Source organism: Idiotropiscis lumnitzeri, chromosome 1 (genome assembly GCF_059441095.1).
Source record: "Idiotropiscis lumnitzeri isolate Australia: NSW breed Sydney's pygmy pipehorse chromosome 1, RoL_Ilum_1.0, whole genome shotgun sequence".
NCBI classification, from domain to species: Eukaryota; Metazoa; Chordata; class Actinopteri; order Syngnathiformes; family Syngnathidae; genus Idiotropiscis; species Idiotropiscis lumnitzeri.
Genome location: NC_142391.1, coordinates 9,791,109 through 9,817,649, shown reverse-complemented (window position 1 = coordinate 9,817,649; position 26,541 = coordinate 9,791,109). Strand labels below are relative to the sequence as shown.

At 41.6% G+C, this 26,541-nt stretch overlaps 2 protein-coding genes across 5 annotated transcripts in view; one reads left to right on the top strand and one right to left on the bottom strand.

The window, feature by feature from the left end:
- The window catches only part of evla (Enah/Vasp-like a), a 33,763-nt gene extending 18,021 nt beyond the window's left edge, over positions 1–15,742 (top strand). For 3 of the 4 annotated variants that reach the window (XM_088315631.1, XM_088315625.1, XM_088315616.1), the window contains exons 2-14: positions 3,488–3,656; positions 3,848–4,028; positions 6,994–7,051; positions 8,016–8,077; positions 8,771–9,595; positions 11,959–12,212; positions 12,715–12,830; positions 13,153–13,180; positions 13,273–13,312; positions 13,442–13,502; positions 13,578–13,635; positions 14,414–14,471; positions 14,930–15,742. In XM_088315631.1, the coding sequence (XP_088171757.1) occupies positions 3,488–3,656; positions 3,848–4,028; positions 6,994–7,051; positions 8,016–8,077; positions 8,771–9,595; positions 11,959–12,212; positions 12,715–12,830; positions 13,153–13,180; positions 13,273–13,312; positions 13,442–13,502; positions 13,578–13,635; positions 14,414–14,471; positions 14,930–14,967 (1,948 nt within the window). In that variant the 3' untranslated portion in view covers positions 14,968–15,742. The remainder of the gene's footprint in view (positions 1–3,487; positions 3,657–3,847; positions 4,029–6,993; positions 7,052–8,015; positions 8,078–8,770; positions 9,596–11,958; positions 12,213–12,714; positions 12,831–13,152; positions 13,181–13,272; positions 13,313–13,441; positions 13,503–13,577; positions 13,636–14,413; positions 14,472–14,929) is intronic. The other variant, XM_088315633.1, reaches the window with a different exon arrangement.
- A 1,012-nt stretch (positions 15,743–16,754) lies between these two features.
- Positions 16,755–26,122, bottom strand: degs2 (delta(4)-desaturase, sphingolipid 2). Its single transcript, XM_088315659.1, has 3 exons — positions 25,834–26,122; positions 20,580–21,322; positions 16,755–18,304 (listed from the first exon to the last, which is right to left on the bottom strand). The coding sequence occupies exons 1-3, from the start codon at positions 25,913–25,915 to the stop codon at positions 18,161–18,163; spliced, it is 969 nt and encodes a 322-aa protein (XP_088171785.1). The 5' UTR covers positions 25,916–26,122; the 3' UTR covers positions 16,755–18,160.
- Between the last annotated feature and the right edge of the window lie 419 nt (positions 26,123–26,541).

Sequence of the window (26,541 nt, the reverse complement as noted above, 5' to 3'; positions counted from 1 at the left end):
CTGTCGCAAGTGCTTATCTGCAAGGGCTTCCCCTTCAGCCACTCTCCTCAGGAGCTAGCGGCGATTCAGAAATGTTGGGTTGAGATCAAAGATGGCGTGTAGTCATCTGCAAGCTGTGTTACCATTCAAGGTAAGACGTACTTTACCAGGAATTTAGGAAAAGAGTAAACAGGTTCTCAGTGTGGCAAGGACAAAATGCACACTGCTGTTCCTGTGAATTTCGGCTTGTCCCAACATACAGTAATTACACTTTATAAAATATCTTTCTTTATTTACATTCTCTTGATGATGATGTTTTACTGTGTTTTCATATGATACAGTGCTATTTTCCAACCCCCCAAAAATTGTAAACAAAAATATGTTCTATGCAGCACCACTTGTCGAACCATGACATTCTGATTAATATTGCGTATGTGGAATATGAGTTAAGCAGTAAAAGCCACAGTAAAAAAAAAAAACAACCAATCATGGCTGAGTTTTATAAAACAGGTGAGCCATGATTGGTCGTTACCTGAGCCCTGAGCAACTGTGATGTATTTTTAAGTCAACAGAAAGTGACAAAGTGAGTGGTTTTTGCTGCTTAACTCATATTCCATAAACGTGATATTAATCAGAATGGCATGTTTGGACTAGTGAAGGCACCTCAAACACACTGAAAATATCTTTTGGGGTTGACTTCCCCTTTAAGGACACCAAAAAATGGTGGTGGTATTTTTGTATTTTTTTTGGGGGGGGCTGCAACAAATGAATGGCATTTCAGAGGTACGAGCTTGGTCGCGGAGAGAATTGAAGTACATGCTACGTGCTATGTCTGCTGGAATTTAAAACTAAATAAAATTACTGTTAATGTAGAGACAAAAATGAAGACAAATGGTCGATAAAAAACTCAAATGGAACTAATCTGAAGGCGTGCATTCAAATGGACACACTCAAAGCAATTCGGCAGACATATAAAATATATATGATAATACTCAGCATGGGACATGGCATTCGCGTCCAGACAGAATCCACACAAAGAACTTAGTTCGGCACTGCTGATTGGCAACCGTTTCTGAATGGCAGCATCTCTTAAACTGATGTAATTACAGTTACCACCAGTATTTTTTTTAGGGGTGAAGGGATGCATGTAATAGAGAAGTGGTGTTTATTTGCTTCAAGTGCGCAATGTATCCAGCAATGAATTGAGACAGGGCGTCTATTAGAGTGGAAGTTGCTACTTCAGGAAATCCGACATCTTTTTCTGAGGGTGCTGCACCTTTTCCTTTGAGGTATTTCTGGAGGCGTGGGACTTGCATATCAGCTCTCTTCACCGTTGCTAAAATATTTTGATACAAAATACAATCCTTATTTTTACATTGTTGTTCTTTCCCCCCCAGCTACAACTCTTTTAGTACAGGTTCGAAATTTACAATGTGCTCTCTGTGATTTTAACAAACCATATCATTACCGGAGACACAACACACACGCCCTCCCCCACTGTCTGATGTGAACATGTGTATGTGCTGTAGCACACCACGCCAAAGACCAAAAGGGTAATTTTGGTTTGGATTTGAGGTTTCGAGCTTTTTAAAGCAACAACCGACGCTCTTTTTGCTTTATTTAATGTCAGACGTCACAGTCGTGTGTTTATTGCTGATGGAAAGGAAGCTAACCACATACGGAAACTACACTAAACTCCAGTTTCTTTGCCTTTATGCACAATTACACTACTAGAATGTGTGTCGTGCTATTTGTGCTTTATAGCAAAAGGAAAGTATATGTTGGATTTGTCATCATTCACCCAGCATTTCCGTTTTTTTTTTTAAACAGTCTCTTTATGTTTTGCACTGATTCTGAATCGGAACTTGTTTTTTTTTCCTCGAGCGCGTCAGGTTTTCATAAAAATAACATTGCAATAACAATAATATAATGTGTACTGTAGTAACATATTTATGATTTAGGGATTAGGTTCAGAAATAGATGGATTTTTTTCTGAAACGTCATAGCGATAAATTAGTTGTATCACGGATATTAAAAATCGGAATTGCCCAAGTTTCTATTAGGTCAAACTTAAAAATGAAAATATCTCAAAAAACCTGATATCCTAGGAAAAAAGTAGATATTTTTAAATCTGTATCAAAAATACATTTTGAGACACCTGAAGCCATCTCTGATTAAAATTAGCTTTTTACCAGTATAACGTTTAATGTCTGTTGTCATGTTGATGACTGCATTTGTTCAATTTCTCCACTAGGTAGAGCAGCTACACTCCTAACAAGGCTTTATAGGGCAGTAGTTTCAAACTTTTAAAACCTAGTACCACCTCAAGAAACTAAACTTACTAAAATTTGACAGAGGGGCCGGACCAGGAGCAGATGGATGGAGTGTTTTGGTAACCTCAGTTTATCGGAGAAAAAAAATAATTTTATAATAATCATGTCTATGAAAAACCACAGTATTTAGAAAATAAAACATTAACAAGGTTTATTCATTAAATTTTTTTTCAAGTTCGGCGGGCCAGATTAAAACGTTTAACGGGCCGCATGTGGCCCCCCGGCCGTAGTTTGCCGACACCTGATTTAAAGTATATTGTACATAAATGGTAATTACAATTTAACTGTACTGAAGAAATGTACTCTACTGTATCAGAAAAATAATTAAGACAATGTAACAATGAATTTTTTTTTGCTTACCACTAGAGGGAACCTGTGTATCACTCACTTGAAAGTCACTGTTCTAGGGCAACGATTTATCCCATCATTAATGATTTGGTCAATTGTGTGGTTAATTTATCCAATAACCACAGAGCGGTTTGCAAGTGCTTCTTGTCCTTTTTATTGTCGCGAATGACTTGTGAGAGAGACACATTACACAAGCACTCACAACAAGTTGCTCCTCTATTTGTGTGGCCAGCAACGGCACGAGCTTCAGGTCCCTTCCTAGTTAGCTATTGTTCCGTTTCACGTGACAAAGACAGAGTCGCGCTCAGTAATTATTATTAATTATTTTTTTTTGAGTCATCTTAAATATTAAATAGGTCTTATATTTAAAATTCTCGGTCATGACCGATCTAAGAGGAAAAATCACTTAGAAAATCACTCACGCAAAAGTATAACTAACAAGATAATCTTTTAGAGACAGGAGCGGACAATCATGCTTTTACTGACTTTGATCAGGAGGGAAGAAAAATGCTCAAATTAGGCCAGATTGTTGGTAGCTAGTGTGAACCCACTTTATGAAGCAAGCTGATTCCTTGCATCAAAGGCAAATCCTTAAAGCAACATTAACGTGCGCAATTCAACCCTACCATCATATACTATTAAAAATATTCTGTTGGAAAGTATGGGAGGCATCGCATTCCGAGGTTTATTGTACAATCACTCTCATTGCTCGACATTTCTTATTCTCTTGTGCAGCGTTATGATAATTTTGCCTGCCATTTCAAACGCGAATCCTCCCTCTCTTTCCTTCACTGATGAGTCTCTGCCACCGCGTCTTCTCGTTACAGCGAGCAGAGCATCTGCCAGGCTCGGGCCTCTGTGATGGTCTACGACGATGCCAGTAAGAAGTGGGTGCCCATCAAGCCGGGCCAGCAGGGCTTCAGTCGCATCAACATCTACCACAACACTGCCAACAACACCTTCAGGGTGGTGGGCGTCAAGCTGCAGGACCAGCAGGTGAGTGCGCGCTCTAGCCGCGTTCACGCTTACACACCACATTTCCAAAATTCCCAGTGAGGTGTTGTCTGCACGAGCTTTGCAACAGATGTGGGGAGAGATGGAAAATGTACAAATTCCCTTTCCTATTAGCTGGCAATATTGAAAAAAATATTTGCGTGTGTAATTTGACGCCATTTCTGCGCTCGAAGGTGGTGATCAACTACTCCATCGTGAAGGGCCTGAAGTACAATCAGGCCACACCCACTTTCCATCAATGGCGTGATGCTCGACAGGTCTACGGGCTCAACTTTGCCAGCAAGGAGGAGGCCACCACCTTCTCCAACGCCATGCTGTTCGCACTCAACGTGCTCAGCTCGCCTGACAGCGGAGGTAAAAAATGAAATCTCATCACAAGTTTTTTTTTTTATGTATTGGGAATTTGCTGTGGTGCTGCTGTGTAAATTCAAGAGATGCAAATTTCCTTTGACCTCCTGGCCGTGTGACAGACTATTTGAGATATTTGCTGGATGTTATGTTGACATTTGATCGCTCCCCTCCAAAGAGAAACGGAAAATTTACGTCTTTTTTGTCCTTTGTTAGTGTTGGAAAGGCAGCCGTGTGGAACTTGAACTGGAATTTAGGCTCAGGTTGCAACCATCCCGCTTTTATTTTCATCTCACTTGAATGTTCGTCAACCACCATTAAGTCGCTCTGCAGGGTTCTCGGTTTGATTTGATTCTCTTTCAGTCGGAACATTGACTCTGAATGATTACAGATGGGTTCCCATTATGTTACACGGGTTTATGGAACCCTTTTATGGTGTTCATATTTTGGGGTTGAATCTGAAATGTGATAAATGGACCGACTTGAAGGTTAAAACTTACAATATAACTCGCAAATAAAGTATGCGACTTACTCCCACCTCTGGTCAAATTTTAGGAATATGAGAACTGGAATTGGTGCTTGAAGCTTGCAACAATGTTGCAAGGGCAAAGACTAAATGTCCGCACGTATGAGAACATCTCCGTAATGTGTTGAAATGAGTTCTGCTTGATATCTTTTACAGAATTTGAGCCAAGGAGTTTGCAAAAATTATTTTTTTCTTTTCATAAGAAATGAAAGCAGGCCTGACAGACGTGAACAGCATACAAGGGATAATGAGATACTCGCAGATGTGGAGCTCCGTCTTACATGAGCTGTACCACCCTCTAGTGGCGCATCATTTTAAAGCCGAGCAGTAACTCAAACATGGCCCTTGACTGGAAGTGTATTTTTATGACTAAAACTCACTGTGAAACACTTTATACTGTATGTGGTTTTATATAGACAATATATTTAGTCGGGTGTGCTTGGGGAGTCACCTGCTGTGCGTTTAACAGCCTCCGAGCGGCTCTGGTTACGACTTCTTTAAACGGGGGGGGGGGCGGTGTGTAAAAGAATGTGTTTAACTTCGACATCAGGCCAGACTGCCCGTGTGACTCTAATGGTGGTTAAAATATCACTTATGGCGACGTAATGTCCTGGCTCTTCTTTATTGAGAGCGTTGGGGTGTGAAGTGTGCTGCATCTGTTACTTGCTGCTTGTTTATGAGCTGTAACTCAGTCTTCAGGAGATTCTGCTTGAACTAATTAGGGAACAACAATTTTTCTTGATTAACTGAGGGTAAAATTAAGAATTGATTCATCATTTATTTGTAAACAATGCTCTTATAGTGATTTCAGATGGCAGAAAATACAAAGTTTGTTTTACACAACTTGAAAATGAATCCATTCATCCATTCGGGTCACTGGTGAGCTGAATCTTAATCGAGGCTCCACTCGGTGTGGGTTAGGGCCACCATTTGTCCATCCCTGCTCTCGAAGTATGCGCTCCGCCGGCTGAGAAACTGGTATAGAGACACTTATTGGACAATTTGTTGTCCTCAATTAACTAATTCACGGCCAGCCGAGTAAAAAAAATGGATATTTGACGTCTTTAGCCGTCAATGGCAGTAAATGAGTTAACTTTTTAAATTGTTGGAATTATGGAAAATGGATCAATGGTTAACAACAAACTATTCCATACAATGGACTAAATTATTAACTCATAAATTTTGTGACAAATCCATTATTATGCCCATCATTCTTTAGTTACATGGAATATGAATCTTTTCATTGCTATGATCCGTAGACAATCCTATTTAGTCACCTTCAATTCTATGCCACCATTCCAAATCAACTCCCGTGATGAATCTGTTTTTATTCCTCATGAAAGGTCATTTTGATTATTCATCTGCCTGAGTCCCCTGAGTTCATCTAAAACAAGCTTGGTGCAGCTCTCCTCAGTTCCCTCCGGGCCCTTCATTGCCGTTCTTGACCTTCACCATGGCAACGGCCTGCCACCTTTTCATGTCAGCAATACAAACACACATGCATTGGGCGCACTTGCAGCACAGGGCGGTAATTGTCTTCATTAACACGTGCAGGTGGCACACGCCAAGTGCAGGGACACGCTGCCTGGCAATTTTGCTGCTTTTGCATTCACCTCCGTGTTTTTCATGACTTTACTTCTCTGCAAAGGACTGTGGCTGCTGGCATAAACAAAGTGTGACTGTGATGCCTAAACAGGGGACAGGTGTTTACGCTTCACTGTTATGCAATCTCGCTCAGTGTGATGCATCATGTTTTAGTTCTATGCCAGTCCATCCGATATAATCTGAGCACACGGGGCCCGATTTACTCAATGTTTGCACCAGGACTCGACTGATTAAACAGCCGGCCAATGCAATTCGACAATATGGACGCTCTTGTAAAATGCATTACAACGAAATGAAATGCAAACTTCTACCGAAGGTATTGAAAAACAGTCAAATGTTCTGCTTGTAACCTGGAATTCAAATTTTTATTGTTTCAAGTGTTAAGAAGAAAAAAGAAAAAAAATCTTTTTGGTCCATCACAGTCTTTTTAGTTTGGGATTTTTAAGTATTATTTATTTCATTTTGAGTTTTGTTTTTTAAATTTAGTTTGTTTTAATTATCTGTCAGGGCGGCGTTGTTAGTTTTTATTAGTTTTAGTTTAGTTTTAGTATTGGGTTGTATTTATTTTTTTTTTTTTTAATTGTGCAGTAAATATTCAACAAAAATATTATTTTTAAAACATTTTGATTTTACAGAGTACAGTTTACAGTTTTGACAGTCCGGACACTTGACTGCCAGTGTACATCCAATTTCTTTCAACTGTGTCTTATTTATTCCGTAATATACAATTTATAGTACGGTTTGTCTTTTGTCTCATCCTTGTTTACAAAGTTTTGAGTAAATTGACCTGAAGTAAAAAGGAGGTTTTTTTTCATATGACATGACCACTTTGTTTTTCAGGTCCAGTTGTCCAGCGCCAAAATGGACCCTCTTCAGAGGAGAGCGAGGCCCAGCGGAGGTACAGTTACTACACTAGCTGCGCTACGCACTCACTTACCACATCATTAGTTATACCTCGTCCACTGCCATGAGATCCGATGTGTTTTTTTTTTTTATTTGAATACATTTGGATAATGTTACAGAAGGCAGTGTACTCCGACCTTGATTGAGTCAAGCCATATATACGATGAGTCCAAATTTGTAGGCGGCTCTGTGGGCCTCATAAACCGTGGCAAATTTAATCAGGACATCAGTTCATTTCAGCTCAGCCGCGCCTGTCACTCACTCTTGAATCTTAAAGAATGACCGATCAGTAGCCGTGTCAGTGTCAGGCTGGGGAGGGACTTTACTGAACATACTGTACTGTCATGCTGAGTAGAAGAAGAGTGGAGCAATGTAAGCTACGAAAGTGCGCTTGGAAGCAGCCTGTGATCGAGGCCCATCTCCATGGAAACCAAAGCTAGATTCGAAGGTAGCTTGAAATTTTGAAACCGCCGTGCGGTTGAGTTGTGCCAGGAGTTATGTCTTGTGGCCGACTGAATTATAAAATGATTGATTTTATTGAATTACAAGTCTTGTATGTTAGGGTTGCTCAATTATTAAAAAAAGAAAAAAAGTAATAATTACGATTATTTTAGTAATAATTGAAATCGCAATTATTCAAACAATTATTTTGGGGCGTTGCATCATTTTTAAAAAGGTGTAAACGGAAACAATTTTCAGACAAATTAAATCAAATTTATTTGATCTTAATACAATGATAAAAAAGGTGCAAATCTGAGGACGGTTATCTTATTGTAGAAAGAAGCATTCATTGGAGTTTGCTTGCTATACACTTCGAGTACATGAAAACTGAGAAATATGATCATTGTACAACCAAATTATTCCATTCGATTTTCCACAAAGTGCAATAAAAGACGCAATAGCTGTTATTGAGCAAAAATATTGAAGTGACATTGAAGCATCGTGGTTGCTCTTGAAAGGATGATGGAGCAGCATCAGATGCAGGCACACAAGGAGAGGGAGCGTCGGACGTCGGGATCAGGTGAGCCTACAACAAACACACACGCCAGCCGGCTGCCGCGGCAACCGCGATCGACTGGTGTCCTGTTAGCATTTAAAACTCACTCAAGAACTTGAAAGGGATGGGCGTGTATTTGCTTTTCTTTTTGCTATTAGTGTGTTGCCAGGCAGCGTAAACATTACTGTAGAAGTGATGACATCATGAATAGCGAGCACTCTACTTCCTGTTCCCTACTACTAACCCTCATTCCCACGATGCCCTTTTCTCCATGTGCACACACACACACACACACACACACATGTTCAAGTCTTTCTACAGAATCAGACTTCAACATCTCCTTGGTCCCACTCGGTGATATCGGTGACCCCATCCCTCCCCGAACCCTCTAACCCTTGACCCCACCCCACCCCCCACCAAGCCCCTGCAACATGCTCTGCTGCCATCTCTTTCTTCCAGCTGCTGTTGGGGGGGAAATGTCATATGCTTTTCTGGTCATGTTGCATTCTGCTGCTTGATATTTTGAGTCTTTATTTGCGGTTATCAGTTTTTGGAATTATGCTCCTGATTTTTTATCTTTTCATCTTGGCTTGGTTGCTTTTCATTCTTCTCACGTTTTTTCTCTTTTCTGTTTTCCTTTGTTTGTCGCCCTCCTTCGTCCGCATCTCCTCCTATCTCTCCTCTCCTCTCCTCCCCCCGTCCCGCTGCCCCTCACAGTCGTTTCCACTCTCCAATACAAAGTGTGCGCACCCCCCGCCCACCCCGATACTCCGCCCGAGTACAGACACTACAGAGCTAGCACACTTCCCCCGTCCTACGTCCGTGTGGCCTCCTCCTCCCCGCCCTCCGCCTCCTCCTCTCCCTCCCAGGAGAAAGAGGCGGGGGCGGCGAGGGACAAGGCCCAGCTTTCCTCCCAGCTCTCCACCTCGCTGGCCTCCGCCTTCTCGCCCGTCCAGGCAGGAGTGACCACGATGGGCCGCCAGGTCCGTCAGATCCCCCTGTCTCCTCCCACCGTGGCGCGCCACGCCCACCAGCACCACCAAGACATCACGCTCCCTCCCAAACACGGCACCTGGTCCGCCTCTCATTTGCAGCAAATGTACGCCCAGTGCCCGCCCTCCGCCTCCCCTCCGGTCATGATGGCCATGCCCGCCAGGCAGGGCTTAGCGCCACCACCGCCCGTCCTCCCCGTGGCGCACCCCCTCCCGGGCATGAGGATGAAGCCCCCGCCGCTCGACCCGAGCGCCCAGTACCCCCAGCACCAGCCCCACCCTCACGCCAACGGCCAATCCGACGACTCCTACTCCCCCCACTCCCACCAGCTGCCGCTCACGCCGCAGTACTGCGAGGCAGTACCCCTGCCGCCCATCGCGGGCCAGCCGCCCGCAGGCCCCGCCCCCAATCACCAGTACCCGTCCACCTTCCACCCTCAGCAGCAGGCACACCACCAGCAGGGCCAGTCCCCCAGCAACACCAACTCGCCCCCCTCTTACAATGATGGGGGCTCGCCCAAGGAGACCCCCTCCCCCATGACCAACAGCAGTAAGTATGAAGAGGAGAAAGGGCGAAGTTGCTTTTCTTTTTTTTGGTTTGTTTTTTTAGGGATGTTTAGCAAGTCTCTCAAAAACATCAATATGGTCGATGCAAATGTGACCCACATGCCGATGTCTAGGGGTGGAATCAACTTTACAACCGGTCTTGGCCGCTGACAGCTCATCCGCGTCATGTCAACAGTTGGACACACCTGTGTCAGCGATTTCGCCAGCCTCGCAAAAAAATTGACAGTGGCCTTCCTGAGTGATAACAATGGCAGGCCGTAAATTTGGTAGCTGGGCCGTCAGACGGCACTTACCAAGTATTAAGCCATCGCGCAAAACCACCGCTATCACGTCGCTATACATGAATACAAAAACAAAGTATGATAGCACCCAGCTGTCCCACTTTTACGATAAAAACAGTTGACGTAAATTTCATGATATCAGAGTTGCTGATTATTTAAGTTTGCATATTGCGACATAAAGTGTTTTCCCAGTCAAACTTGACGGGAACAAATTTTTTCGTGATCAACAAATCAGAGGACAGAAAAATGCTCAAGTAATTTTTGCTGGCACGGCGAGATTAATTTGAAAAGTTATTGGTTAAGAAACGTCTCATTGCTTCGGTAGTTGAAGTTACATCAAGGACAGAGGGACGATGACGGAAGGGTGCCAAGGTCTCGGATGGAGGACAAATTAGGGTAAAGTGTCCATCTCTGAATATTACCTTTAAATAACGCCACATTTGTAAGGAACATGCAAATGGAGGATGATCAGCCAAGTTGATTATGTGGGTTGCTCCCAAGAAAAAAAAAAAGGAAAAATTTCTGACATTGCCAAACAGCTTATTTTTCCCTTGCCATCGACTTGTTTGGTGGGTTGGATCATTGAAATTTGAAGAACAAGACATATTGGCTCTTTAAACCATTTTTTTATTTAACAATCAGGAGCCCCCGAGCCACCTTGGCATGATGGCACCTCCGCCGCATGCTTGTCACCAACCTGCTCATACACTTGCTGTGGAATGAATGCCATTTTTCAAACAATATTTCTTGCAAGTCTTCTTACGTGGTTGTGTTGCGAAAAGCACGCCCAGTGTGACCGATCCCGCGAGTGTTCAGTGAGGCTGAGGTCAGGTCAGGACAATCCATCTTGTAATCAGCATAGCGTTCTCTCCACACTTTGACACACTGATCCAACTGACTTCAGCAAAATCTGGACTCATCACCAAACATAACATTGCGCCACATGTTGCCGACACCAACCGAAGCTCAATGGCAACAGCAACAGTTGTTTTGTCTGGCATTAGCAGGAAAGATTTGGCGCACCCCACAAATGAATGTTCCAAACAAATGTCGCACCTTCTAAAAGTGGAATAAATTAGCTTTTCGCCTGTGTAGGAGTTATCGCCAAGAGAACATTGTTATAACAATGTAATAATACAATCTACCCTTTCTTTGTTATTAGGCTGTTTCCAACCATGTTAAATCATTGTGATAAATATTAGCAGAAAAACTATGAACATATAATACAAAGTAATTTTAGCAATTTTCGTATTTTAGAAACTATATCAAACTTGTCGCCCTTTGCATTAATCAGTCCCCAAGAAGTTGTTCTCGCTTACATAAAGTTTGGTGACCCCTCCTTTACGTTGTTGGCTTTGGGGTTTTTGTGAAAAAAAAAAAAAAGCAACTATTTCTCTTTGCATGAGTTGAACTGCTGCAATAAATGAAGCGTTCCAAAATATTAATTAGGACACACCTGTAGCTAAAATAAACCGTATAACCAAAAATATAACACTTGTATGAAGCAGTGCTATTCGACACCTACGTCGTGGACTTACTGTAACCGAATTTCCTCAAGCAGTCTAATTAATCTGAAACAAATTAGCGCCTCTTCCCAAATGTATGCCTCCCCCTTTTCTTTCGAAACTAAAAACGGTAACTCTATCTGCCATTGTAGACTTTTTTGTTCACGCATGAGCATTAAATAATTGACTGTCGGTCATTTGAGCCTCAAACAGCCACAACTTAACAAATCGGCATTCCAGTTGCCTCTATGCTCATTTTCTAGTAAAATATTTTACACTTAATTTTACCTTATTGGGGCAGAATTTGTGATCCAGCTCAAATTTTGAATCTCACTGTTGCCAGCGCGGATTTTAAAACTGCTCTCTGACCTTCAATCCTTCATCTTATTTGAATTTTTTATACACTCATGCTAATTAAAAAAGTCAAGTTTATATAGTATATAATGTATTCTTAATATTAATGAATAGTGAACTGCTTCAGTATTTTAACACCCAGGGCCCTTGAGTCAACCTTCCAGGGGGTCGCCGCCGTTAACCGAGCTCTAACTTTGCCCTCGCAGGCGCCCCTGTTTCCGCAGGTCATCCCGCTATGTTGTCCGTGGCCCCGCCTCCAGCCGGGGTCCCGCTACCCATGGCCGGCCCCCCGGCCCCACCCCCGCCGCCGGGTCCGCCGCCGCCGATGGCGGTGCCCCCGCCCATGCCCCCTCCGCTGCCCACTGGCGGGGGACCTCCCGGGGGACCGCCTGGGATGCAGCAGCAGCCCTCGGGGTTGGCGGCCGCGCTGGCTGGGGCCAAGCTTCGGAAGGTTCAAAGGGTGAGCGTCCTTTGTTGACCTTCTGGTTCTAAGCAAAAATAATTACACACATTGTGTATTTAAATTGAAGACTAGCTTTAGAAATATCGCCAGTGCTAATGCTAGCCGTCAATTTAAAATTTCATTGACATGCTAATGGGAAATTTGCATCAAGTAATGAACAGAAGAAATGTTTTTTTTGTAATGCAATTTCATGCAGAATGAAAAATGATTAATCGATAGAATCGATTCTAAAAATATTCGATGGTGACAGGCCGAGACCGAGACGCACACTGCAGGAACAGCTGGTATTCATTTTTGTTGTTGATGTTGTTTTATTTAGTGCAGTTTTTTGAATATACTATTCATTTAGTTTTCTACTCATTATTTGGAGACAACACTTGCCCAAAGTGACTGAAAGGGTTGTAAAATCCAGGCCTGAGCATTAAAGCCTCTGTGATTGTGTGTGCTTTCGGGGAGGCATAAAAGGAAAGTCAACAAAACATTTACTTGTGTGCTTTAGGACGAGAGCAGTCCGCCAGGATCAAGCGGCAAAAGTGACTCCAACCGATCTAGCGGTGGTAGTGGAGGTGGTGGAGAGGGTCTGATGCAGGAGATGAATGCCTTATTAGCTCGCAGGTAAAACGAGAGATTTACTCATCTGCCTGATTATTAATATGTCAAGGAGATTAAATGTACAAAAAAAAAAAAAAAAAAGAGAGACTCACTCTTGTTGACATAAATGAACTAGACATTCGTCTTCCGATCCGCTCAGTCTAGTCTACAGTTGACAACGTGCACCAATTCCACAACCGATAATGTAATATGGAACACTATTAGCATTTTTACACTTCCCACTTTTTTGATAAATGGGCTTTCTTCTAAAGTTAATTGCACATTTGTCAAATAATATTTTTTTTGATACCCTGTATTTTTAAATGTCATGTTTCATTTCTCTTAGACGGAAAGCTTCTGAGAAACCTGATGAAGTAAGTCCTTATAATGCAAGATTAGGTTTGCTGTTAACGCCTGAAGGCAATAATTACCGGTCAACCGTCTATATTTTCTCTCTCACCTACAGGACGACTCCGGTAGTCGCGGTTCTGGTCAGAACTCAACAGGTATTTCATGTCATTCGTGAAGCTTCACAGTTTGGACTTCTTCCCTTTAAAGGGCAGCACTGTCGCTCCGTGCAATGGAAAGTGGAAACAGTGGCACCAAAATGTAACCCTCACTTTGCTTTTTGTTAGATGCTGTGAAGAAGCCATGGGAGCGATCCAATTCTGCAGAGAAGTCCTCACTGGTGTCAAGGTGTGAACAAAAAAAAAAGTCTGCACTCACGTGAGAGCTGATTTGATTTGTTTCTTGTCTTGTGTTGTGTTGTAGAGTGAGACCGATTGGCAGCACTAGTGAATCAGACACCGAATTTGACAGGATGAAACAGGTTAGTTTTATTCTTCTGCAAGCGCGTCTCTCTTTTGCGTTGATTTAAACCGCTTATCACTCCTACCGCCTACCACTCCTCGAGTGGTAATAAAAAGAATCACTGATTTAAATGTTCAAATTGTGCATAATGTTCTAGTGGCTTCAACCTTTTTAAAATCCAGAACAGTGCATAGTTGTGTTAAGTTCATTTTGTCCTCTTATTGATTTATAGATTTTGACTGATTCATTTATATCAGACAATATCATTTTCGGTTGTTGTCATGTCAGGTGACAATACAACCTAAAACCATATTGTCTGATATAATTGAATCGGTCAAAATATTGTTTAACTATAGTTGAGTTGTATTTAGCTTAGAGCTGCATGAAATTTTTTTTAAACTTTTTAGAAGAGTTTGTTTTCAGATTCTATTTTTTTTTTTCGTTTCCTACATTTGAATGCGTCAGTGTTGTTGTGTTTTGTTTTGTTTTTAAATAGTTGAGCTTCAGAATTTAATAAAGTGGACACCTACGAACATGTGGTTTAGCACCCACAGATTTGCCTATTTGCATTTATTTTTTTCAATATTTCAAATTTGGGGTCGTTAGGGTTTATTTTTGTTCACTAGCTTTTCATGCAAAGCATATTGAATATGTCTCAACTGTTTTTTTTTTTTTGGGGGGGGGGTGTTTGTTTGTTTTTTTAAATAATTTTGGGGTTTTAATTCCCCCAAAACACATTCATTGTGGGATCCTTTGGTTGGGATTAACTCCAAATTTGTTTTTGTTTTTTTTCGTAGGAGATTTTGGATGAAGTTGTACGCGAGTTGCATAAAGTGAAGGATGAGATCATTCATGGTAAGCTGCTTTAAATCTCCGGGTGACATCCTTATCTTGCCATTGTGCAAACAATGCATTGATAAGTAGCTTTGTTTGTGCGTTAGTCTCTAACGGGTGTCTGTAAATGATTTTCACTCTCACAACTCACAAATCAGTATTATCTTGTCTGTTGATAGCTTTTTGTTGGCGATCAGGATGAGCTCTTCAAAGATGACTTTTAAAACGGTCAAACTAGTAACAAGGTCAAAAAAATCTCATTTTGTCCATATGTCAAATACATATGACATAACATTGAAGAAAAAACATACACGTAACATGGACTAGTCACTAGTTTTAAGGTAAAAAAATAATCAGATTAACAAACCATATTCAACACATTAAGGAAGTTTTTCGACTTTGTTACATCCTACCACCGACATTTCCATGACTGTCAGTGGCGACCTAAGATGTTGAACTTTTTCATTGTTTTACGTCAGCCATCAGACAAGAAATAGGTCGGATCAGCACATCCTAATCTCAGTTGAGCTACGCTTGGGAGGAGAGCAGGAGGAGTTAAAGAAAGACGACGAGGAGGACAAGGACGACGTCGGATGGACACAGGCGGACCAGGAAAGAGATCCCCTCCCCACCCCCCACAATGTTCTCTCAATGTTTCTGTGAAGTTGCGTCGCAGAGACGTTGTGCCAACATTTGAGTCTGCCGGACAGCAAATTGGACGTAAAAAGAGCGTGACGAACTCGAGAAGATGAACTGTCGTGCTGAGTTCGGTATTGTCGTTGTGCGTGCGCCTCTCGACTCAGACTGCCCAGTGTTGCCACGTTTTCTTCTGTTCCGTCTTCAAAGGAAAATATTTTTGGTTTTCTAAGTTTGTACTGTTGTATTATTTAAAAACCTGTGCTGATGTTGTTGACGCTGAGTATTTCAGAAGGACAAATGGAAACTTGCACACCATCTGTGTCAGCCTTTTATACTTCTCTGTTCATTTGATCCCAAACAGTTTGTTTAAAACAAGCACAAAGTTGGCAAAATAGTGCCCAGCTGATGTTTTGATTGACATGTTTATACTGGTGTTGTGCGTCCAACCTTTTCTTCCCGCGGACAAGTAGCCACTGAAAATCCACTTTCTCCACACACCAACTGAGCGAACATCATCTTAGTAAAAGTCCATCAGGGGTGAGAAACCAACAGCCGGACGAACATGCACGTTGTTGTGTACCGTTTCCTGTATTTTGACAAGTCATTAAATTTCATTACCATTCTCCGCCCATAAAATAAAATAGAAATAAGAATTTGCAATTTCATGTGTCAAATGTCAAGAAGTGGGACAAAATCTGGAGGACAATTTGGTCTTCTTTGGTGCCTTGGAACAAGGCCAAAGCGAGCCTTAAATGGCTGCTTCCAACAAAAATGGCAGACTTCTTATCTGTCCCGGCGTGTCTTCAGAATTTTTCAGAGTTGACTCAAGATGCACATGCCTACCAAATTTCATGTTGCTAAGGGAAACTGGCTTCCGGTACCGTATTATGTACGAGTCCAGTTTTTACTGAAATGGCCTCAGAAAAGTTCCCAATCCCTGGTAAGCGCTCAGTGGTGTTTGAAAAAAAAATGTCAATGACCTATCAGTGTGGTAGTTTTTCCTCCCTCCTATGTTTGTGGCCCTCCCCAATTCTGCATGAACCCCTGCTCTCTATCAATTAATTTATTTGGTTTCATAAAGAAAAAAAAGATGGTGCGTTTATAACTGGTTTGTTTCCATGATGAATCCCATTCTCTGTGTACGAGATGATGCTGATAATGGTAGCAAAGTGGGGATGTATAATAAAAAAAAAAAAAAACGACTGAAGGTCATTTCTGTGGCAATATGCAAAGTGAACGCAGAAGAATTTCCACAAATGGAATTATTGATCAATGTTATGGTAGCTCAAAGTGTCTTTGCAGGAGTTTGGATTGTTGCACTCGCATTGTCTGCTCTCAGCGACGTTCTCGTTAAATAAATAATAAATAAAAAGCTGGACGTCAAAATTCATTCACACACTCCTGTGTATGGCATTTCTGTAACACATAAATACATACGTGTTTGCTTTTCAAATATCATGCTTCGTTCGCTCTCGATCCTTCTCTCTCTTTGCCATTAACACTGTGCATTGAGATGGGACTGCGGTCGGGCCAGTCCTGCTCCTGCGACCCAATCCCACAGTAAACCGTAAAATCGATGGATGCTAATTAATGATTCTCCCTATCTCTAGTTTGGGCAAGGTAATAAGTAAAAGGAATTATAAGAAAAACACCAAAGACAACTTTTTTTTATCAGTATCTTCTTATAAAGATGTGAATATTTTATTGTACAATTTAAATAGAAACAATAACATCACATAATCTAAATAAGTATAGTAGTATACAGCAGGCCCGCAGCAACGATCAAGCAAAGCGTTTTGATCGCTGCTGCACAATCCAGTAGCCATCATATGAAACGTTTAGGGACTCTGAACTCAGCTTCTCTCTCTTCTCATGCTTTCATTGGCGACCAATCCAGTCTCTGAACTTGTAGATGAGGTAAGTAAAGTTCAGAGTGGTCATGGAAACAGAGTAACATGGGTGAAACTTCCCATTAATTAAAAAAGAAAAGCCTAAATAACAGGTTGCTAATTGTCCTCGCGCTTGAATTTCAGTGCTCGTATTCTACTGTGTCATTGAACGCATCATTTCAGACCCTTCCACCATTACGTCACAAGTACGTATGGCACCTCTGAGTAAACAAACTTGTCGACTGACAAAGGCGAAGCTATTTAGAAACGGGGTGACTGTCTGGAAACCGACGACTTTAGCCTTCTTTTCAAACACCATAGTTTCAATGTGTTAATTTTCAGTAGAAAACAAGATGTGTAGACAGAACGCTGACTGCAATGTACATTTTAATTGATGAACTGATGCAAAACTAGACATGGTGAAACGTCATCATTAACGGACTGCTGAATAAACTTATGATTGTACTGCTTGGATCAATGGCACAGATGTGCTTTTTGTTTTACCCTGAAATGGATAGCGCGCTGGAGAGCTGATGTTAACCAGTAGGCCAGCCATTGGTTTGATAAATTCCTTCACGACATTTTATACATCTATATGAGAAAAAAGTATGTCATTGTAACGACGCCAAACGGGCTTATCTTCTCTGTCAAACTATTTACAGTTACAATTATCAATTCCATTAAAGTTGTGCTGGATTAACTTTGCATTTTTTTAAGTATATCTGGCAGCACAACCCTAAACAAGTTGTTGTCGTTTTAAGTTCAAGTCAGTGTTAGCCATTTGTTTTCTGCCAGCCAAAAGTACCTTGGTGCCTATTGTTTGCCAACAATGAAAAGATCTAGGAAGGCAAAAGTCCTCACATCACACTGGGAGGCAGAGAAAGGAACCACACAACAGTAATGATGAAAAAAAAAATACCATGAAAATGTAGACCTTACAAAAAATATTATTAATTGTAGTCGCAAATGGCATGGCAGGCCATCCCACTCTCTCAAGTGGGAATTGGTGCACGGTGAAAGAAGGAAATGTTTGCGTTCTTTTCTACTATGTTCGACCACTATGGAAGAGACTAAAAATGTGAGTATCCAGCGTTGAGAGCGAACGTCACACGGACTGCGGAGTGAAATTCACATGGTGGCGTCGTGGTGGTGGCCCTTCCTGGGACGGGTGGCGCGTCAACTCTACTCTTGCTTGCTCAGCTTGTACTCACGCTTAATTCGGGCATATGGGCCGATGCTGTCGTCGAACACAAAGTCCCACAACACGCGCATCCACGACGTGTGCTGAGGCAGGGAGTCGTAATACTCGGCCGCGATCTGCTTCACCTGGAGATGCAAACGAGAGAGAGTTAGGACAACAGAAGTGAAAGCGTAGATGTGAAGCTGTGTTAGTTTCTTGCACAAATTTAGGAATATTCCTGCTGAAGTGAATTAGAATGCCATTAATCCGTTCCAGCATCCACTCCAGAACAACAACACAAAATTGCATTTTCTGGGTTCATCAGAACCCGTTGTCGTCTCATCTCAACTGTACTCATAAAGCACTTTAAAACTAGACAAGGGTGGAGGAGCGAGACCATTTAAAGATTTGAAAGCAAACAATAGGATCTCTAAAATGGACGCTCAGAGTAGAAGTTATGTGCTCCCTCTTATGAGTAACAATCAAGTGGCGAGCAGCAGCATTTTGGAGCAACTGGAGACACTTAATGGAGGATTGTCTGGCTCCAAAATAAAGTACATTAAAATAAAACGTGACCTAACCAGGGGATATTTCATGGACCTTAATTATTCACCATCAGTATGAAGGATGCGGGAGGTTCTAATGCTGCTCCGCAGTAAATTTTAAAATTGGACAAATCTTATTGACAAACGCAATTGAGAATGGTCGCCTGGAAGTTTCACTACACTGCAGGCATCTTATTTTCTCAACGACTGTGATGACATGCAAATGCACATGGAAACAGACACGAATGCTTTGTTCTAGAGCAGGATGTGGCAAGTGGATTTTGAATACGTTTAACTGAGGCAGTCAGTGCATGGTTTAGTATAGTTCCTCTCACATTTTCCCATGTATGACTTTGGTGGTGGTTTATAAATATTACGGGAAAAAAAAAAAGACAGAAAGTGTCTGTGGTCGAACAGGTTTTGTGACAGACAATTAGTTTCATTGTGGAGGCGAGCTCTTGACAGGCAGCACACATCCTTTTTGTGCTGCAGAAGCATGCGAGTGGTATTGGTTAATCAGTTACCCGCTTTGACGTTTCATCTGATAAACACCTTTTTGTTTAGTTTAGACCAAGACAGGCCACACCTAAGTCCCAGTACCAGTCACATGGTCGAACCTGCAAAGTCCAACGGCACGGTTGGATGGTTTGAAAGGACAAACTAAAGTTTGTGGTTGCATTTGAAATGCAAAAGGTTCCCATAAGAATTCTATTTCAACACGAGCACAACTTAAGAATTTTGAAAATCAGATGATTTTTTTCTGTGTGTTGAGGAAAATAAAATGCCTTTTTGGTCCTGTATTTTCCATAAGAGCGCCTCTAGAAAAATCTAGCCCAACAAAACACCTTCAAATTAGAGCAGGTGTGGGCAAACTACGGCCTGGGGGCCACATGCGGCCCGCCAAACTAGAAAAAAATTAAATGAATAAACCTTGTTAAAGTTTTATTATCTAAATATTGTGGTTTTTCAAAGACATTGTTGGAATGCTTTTGTTCATTTTTATTTCAAATTAAATGTATTTTTTTTTTCTCCGATGAGGTGAGGTTCCCAAAACACTCCATCCATCTGCTCCTGGTCCGGCCCCTCTGTCAAATTTTAGAACCCATTGTGGCCCGCCAATCAAAAAGTTTGCCCAGCCCTGAATTAGAGTCAAACAGCACAACATTATTTCTCAACATTCTTCTGTTTCATCTTTACTCAGGGAACCAGTTTCTCCAATATGTTGGCAAATTTCAGATAAAAATATTCACCAACTGCTCGAACAAGCTAAAATTACAACGTTTCAGATGCTTGTCCTAAAAACTCAACTTTAGTTATCTATACATCAGAAGACTTTGAGATTTGGGGAAAAAAAACTACCAACTCACATCTGCCCACATGTAAAGACAAGTTAGAGTGTTTTTATTCACAGCCTAGTCTCACACTGAGATTTTACTAGATGCAAGACAACAACTAGATTTTTTTAACGCAATGCAAATTTTCCCCATCATGCTGAGTCACGTTTTTGCCGGTGTTTCCCCTTCGTGCACACAGCTCTCATGATTGTTTGCAGTTTCCTTCTTCCAGATTTGTTCGAGCTCACCGATTGGTTGTCGTTTGTGCTGCGTCATCGCAAAGACTGAATGACTTGTGATAATATCAAACAGGTTTGATATTGTCATAAGGCCAAGACTAAAAAAAAAGATGAGCATCTTACACTTACACAAGATAAGTGCAGGCTGTGACATCAGTAAAACTCTCAAACTTCCCATTTGACCGGGGCGTTTAAAGTGCTCATTCGACATTTTCCGGAAAATTCCACAAAGACGGCAGCCACTCGTCACGTCGCTAATATGACTATTAATAAAAAAAAAATTTTTTTAAACGATAGCCTCACCTGAGGTAGCTTACTGCCAGGTATGCTCGGGAAGTCGTGGTGCTCCATGTGATAGCCAACATTGAAGGTGATCAAGTTGAGCGATCCATAGTACGAGTACGTCTCGTGGCCCTTCATGAACATGTAATGCTCGGCTATGAAATGCCCAGAGATGGGGTGCAGTCCCATACACAAGATGGATCCGGCGATGAGGTAAACCACCGGCTTGAGCCCCCACAGATAGAAGATGACGGCGTCCGCCGCCAGCTGGACGACAAAGTTTTGGATCTCCAGCTTACAAACGGGTTTGGGGTTGACCAGCAGCGGGCGGAGGGTGTAGAAGAACGGCTGCAGGAAGAGCCACAACAACTTCCTGGTCGGCGTGCAGAAGAACCAGCCCTCTAAGTCCGTGGGAATGTCCACGTCCAGCTTCTCCCCACCCAGGTAGCGGTGGTGGTCGATGTGGTACTTCTTGAAGGAGGCCGAGTACGGCACGCCGATGGGTAGGTTGGCCCACATGGCGAACCAGCGGTTCCACTTGGCCAGCTTGTTGCCAAAGGCCACGTTGTGTGAAATGTCGTGAATGGCCAGCGTCAACGAGTGGTTGACGCAGCCGCCAAAGGCGTAGGCCCAGAACAAGATCCACTTCCACGGGAGGTCGCGCACCAGGTAGCAGGCTAGGAGCTGAGACAGCACCATGCCCGAGACCACCCACTTCAGGTGGGGGTCTGGACCCATCAGGGACTTGATCTCTGGGTACTTGGCTAGGGTCGAACACAGAAGAGATCATTCAATGGAGCAAAGCTAAAGCCATCATGGTCATTCATAGTTAAAAAGTCAAAATGTGCCCTGCGACTAGTCCAGGTGTGGTTTCCTTCACCTGAATTCACTTGGGATATATTCCAACACCCCGTGACCCGGAACTGGATAAGCAGGATAAAAAAACTTTTACATGCATCATTTGGGAACTAAAAATGAATGTAATAATTTTGTGTATACAAACTAACTGATCGGCCGATTTCCGTAGAAAAGTATGTGAGCCGCTTCTTGCCGACCACAAATAAACGATTAGCCGTGGTTCGTATTACTACCAACTTGACATCTGTCTGCATATGACGACATCCAGCTTTTGGGTAATAAAGGTATGAAAAATTGCGTAGAATGTTTTGTTTTTTTTAAATATGAATCTTCAATTAATCAACAAAATAATTGACGGACAAATTGATTATTAATGTAATCATGAGAGAAGATCAAAAACTGCAAACTGGCATGTGTAAATGTCGGCTTATGTACGATGAGAATACCGACATTTTATCACTCGCATCATTTCTACCTAGCAGTAAAAGTTCATTTCACCTCTGTATGTTCCAGTTTGACTCTTTCCATCGTTAGATAACCAAACTATCCTCAATGGTACCACTTTGCAAGAGCAAGAAAAAAAAAATGGAACATGCTGTGTGGAGGCAGTGCTTCTTCTCATGGGAGGAAGCTGCTAACAATTTGTTTTGTTTTTTTTTAATTGGCGAAGGTGCTGCTTTGCTGAGGAACCGTAACTACAACCAGAGAGGCAAGCTTGGGTTTGAGCTCGTTCACGTTGATTGGAAAGCCAATATTTGGAAGGGTTTGCGAGTGTTTGGGCTTTTCATTCACTTTTTTGTTTTTGCGTTCTAAAAATCTCCAACTGTATCCTTTAAATATCCTCACTTGCCTGAGCCTAAGATTGCCAAAAATGCTTTAAATGTAAATCTTAATGCAAAACTTGCATTTGTACATGTTACTGTGTGTGACAGGCCAGTAAACTCACCTGACCTAAACCCCAGAGAGGATTCAAGGGCTATTGTCAAGAGGAAGATAGGTGACACCAGACGCAACAATGCGGAATACCTGTAAGCCGCAATGAAGGCAACCTGGGCTTCGACAAAACCTGAGCAAGCGCCACAGGCGTTTTGCCGTCATGCCACACCACATTGATGCAGTAATTCACACAAAAGGAGGTCCAACAAAAGGATTGAAGACATGGAAATGAGCATGAATTTCACAAGTGTGATATTTCTGTTGAAAATATTGGATTGGAGATAGATAGATAGATAGAGATATATAATTTTTTTATTGACTTTTTTTAACCCAGACAAAAGGCTTGAACATTAAACAAAAACCTGAATGGCAATTCCTAGATGTAGCGTGATTTCATGGCGTTTCTGTCCAAGATCTGCCTTTGACTTGACCGATCCTTCTTTATAAAGTTAATATTTAACTCATTTGCCCTCTTTCCAACTATTGTTCATTTTAAGCGATGGTGAATAAAATGAATGTTACACTGTATCCACAACCTAGATGAGAATGTATTCACTTGAAGAAAGGTCATGATGTGATATCACCACTAATGGCCTTGTTTGTTTGTTCTGTTATACAGCCGTGTTGCTAAATGTTACGTGTGTTTGCTTCATGTGTGATATCCCACTCATATAGGGCAGGTGAAGTTAAATGAATAACCAGACATCATAAAAACACGTATTTGACTTCTACGAGTTTAGCTCACTTAGGGTGTATCTATATTCGGTGTATCAGATGGGGGAGACAGCTGTTCATTAACAGCAGATGATTCACTGCGAACACGCTTTGTTGAAATAAAAGACAATTTTCCTATCGGTCAGCATTCAAAAATGTGACCGACCTTCTTTCACAACCTTCTGTATTTCCCGCTCCACGGGGCAGAGAATAATTCTAAATACAGTCCATTCATATTTAATAGCTTTGAGGTGTCAAGCAACCGATTGTGTTCTTTCACACCTGTGGAAACGCTGCCCAAACAACAATACAAAAGGATTCTGTTGATGTTTTTCTGGCCTCTACATTTCGGAAAAAAAAGTCTAACAAAAACAATATTGGGTGATGAACATTGGTAAATGTTACCTTGACACTGGGTAGTGTCACTTTGCCGGTGTTAAGATTAACACCCTATGGTGTTCAATTAACACTCGCAGTGTATAAAACAGGTCCTCAGTTTACAACAGAATTACGTTCCTCTGGTAGCAACGAAAGTTGAGTTTTGTACAAAAGTCGGAACATGCCAGAGTCGGTCACAAACCTGCGCCAACACAATCACACACCACTTGCAGATCTCCAGGTTGCATGGTGCGTTATGGGTAAGGGACTTTCCTCGGCAAGCAACTTTTCCTTTAGAAATATTGTGAAGCAACGTACATTTATTTTTTTATTTTTTTTTTACACGAATGTACCAGCCTCTGAATTCCATTAAAGCAGATAAGCATGGCACAAAGTGTACCTGCCGTTTTGTCACATGAGCATTAAAGCCTTTTGGACAATGTACTGTCATACAAAACCGCTTGTGGCTTGGTACCCCCTATTTTTTTCACCTCTAGTCTCACACATGCGCAGACGAGATCTGCGAGTGGCAATTATAGTCAAATTTACAGTACATATTTGAAAAAATATATAATAAAAAAAAAAAATTAAAAATCAATGGAAAAACAGTAGTATCTTATTTGTGTGCAGTGTCACAACGTATTATTACACCACTATGCAAATTAGGACTAAGTGCTGTCCAGTGATTTTTTTTAAACTAATTAATCACAAAAAATTCCATGATTAATCGCAATTAATCACATTCAACTACAATTTTTTGCGAAGCTTGTCACAGACATTTACTTGAATAATGTCTTGGAATTGATGCAAAATCATGAAATATGAAGTATATTGAATTCAAAGATTGTTCTGATAGCTTTCTTTGATTCTTGAATACGATACAAATGGAGACATCTTTGCAGGCATTTTTCTTCGAGACAGTTCTCCGAACTGCCCACAAGCGCCACACTCCAGCAATGTCGATTTGCAAGGCCCAGTGGTAACTTCAACACGGTATTTCAGAGACTTGCTAAAAATGTACAGCTAATATGGCGCAATATTTGCAAAGTATGCAAATTATTTTTGAAGTAAATCAAACTGAGTTAATTGAGTGAAAATATTTAACTGAGTTAAACATTTTTGGATAAATCACCTGAGTTAACGCTTTAATTTTGACAGCCCTAATACACATGCATATACATATACACTACATCACAGAAGAGATTGTGTTGGGTTTTTTTTTTTTTTTTTTTTTTGGAGGTTAACGGTCCTGTCGGTGATACTTTAAAGGAGGGCTTCCCAAATATATATAGTCGGGACACCTAAATGCCATTTTTATTGGATTGCCGTCTGTCACAGTTTTATGGATCCTCATTAGTAATTGATATATTTATATACAATGCATATATTTATCAAATTGTGAAATTGAATAACAACCTGAAGTGTTCCCGGTGGTCGCTCACATTACACTCTGATTAGGAATTGCTGGGCTAATGTATCATTGCAAAACGAAATACATTTTAGTTAAGGAAGCAAAGACTAATCTAATTTGGTCTTAAGAAAAAAATAATTTTCTCAAACATGATATCACTGGTGAGAAGGGACATTTTAATATCCTGTTGTGTTAATAAACTCATGATAGCAGTGTCGTTGACACAGTTAGCACATTCGTCATGCTGGACACTCTTGTGACCTGTGGTCATTTGATAGTCATAACATGCCGTCTTCTCACGCACTACATTATGCGCGTGCATGTGCATGTGTTTGTCAAGAGCAGACATAGGGGGAAATAATAGAGTATGTGCCTTGTTACCAAGCAAGCCCAGAGGCATTATCACAGCTGCAATATGCTGCCATTGTGCAACTCAGGTGAACAGATGGGGTCAAGCTCATGAGGGAGTTTTTTTAACAAAGCAAAAAAAAAAATGCAAACAGTCACCTGACAAGTGTTGTTTTAAAATGACAATCAGTATGGATAAAAATACTAACATGCTTGCTAAAAAAATGTGTGGAGGGTTTTTATGTCTGTCAGTCCATGTCCATGAAGGTGAATGATTCTATCTCTCACATAAATATTTCCTTTTCAAATGCATCATTCTTCTTTCCGGTGTGGATGGGGGGGCGGCTTGGTAAAAGCCCCTGTTCGTGAGCTTTTTCGAATGTCAAATATGTGCCTCGGCTCAATAAAGGTTAGGTAAAGAGTGACTTCATACAGGTATCCTGGTGGCGTTCCCTTTTCTTTTTTGCATCTATTAAGGAGTGATGACTGGTTGAGTAAGAGCTAGGAAACTGGTTTAACCGGCTCAGAGCACTTGTTTCAAAGTTAGCACATTTTTCATTTTTAATTGTTTTTAACTGCTAAACCAAAGGAGCTCGCGTGCCATTCTTGGCCGCGTTATGTCTTACTCACCCAGTATCTCTTTCCTCCTGGCCGTGTGTGGCTGGTCGTTATAGACCCATTCGAAGTCACCTCTTCCACCTGTCTTGTCCATGTCGTCCTCCGCGGCAGAGTGAATGGAACCGAGGGGAGTAAAATAGTGGAGTGGAGCGAGGAAGTGGAGTGGCTGGCCTAGCCGGCACCGCTCCAACTAGTAGTGGAAGTGAAGCACTTCCCACACTCACACACAGATACACACAGAGACCACGCCCACAAGTAGCACGCCGCGATTCAGCAGGTGTGTCAGCTCAGCTCCCCCCAACTTCCTCTCCTCTCGTCTCCTCGCCCTGGTTGTTGTACTTGCCGCTGCACCTGCTCCAAAGCGTCTGTAACTTTACACTTGTTTTAGGGCGTATTAAAGGACATCTTTATCTTTAAACAAGTGCCTCGAAAAAATATGAACTTGACTTTTTTTTTAATAAAGGAAATAGCAGAGGTGAGCATTCGTCAGTGTTGTTGTCCGTCTGTGAGTTCTCAGTCAGCCAAAGCAAGAACGGATTTACACGTAGCACGTCACACGCAGGTGCATCACACCTGACACGCAGAAAAAATAATATAAAAATAATAATAAAAACACCGTTGTATACTTTTCAGTCCCACGGACCTCAATGACATGTGTCCCATGTTGTTTTTAATTGTTTGCTAATGTGTTTACTTTACTGCTTGTGGCGCGCAATTATG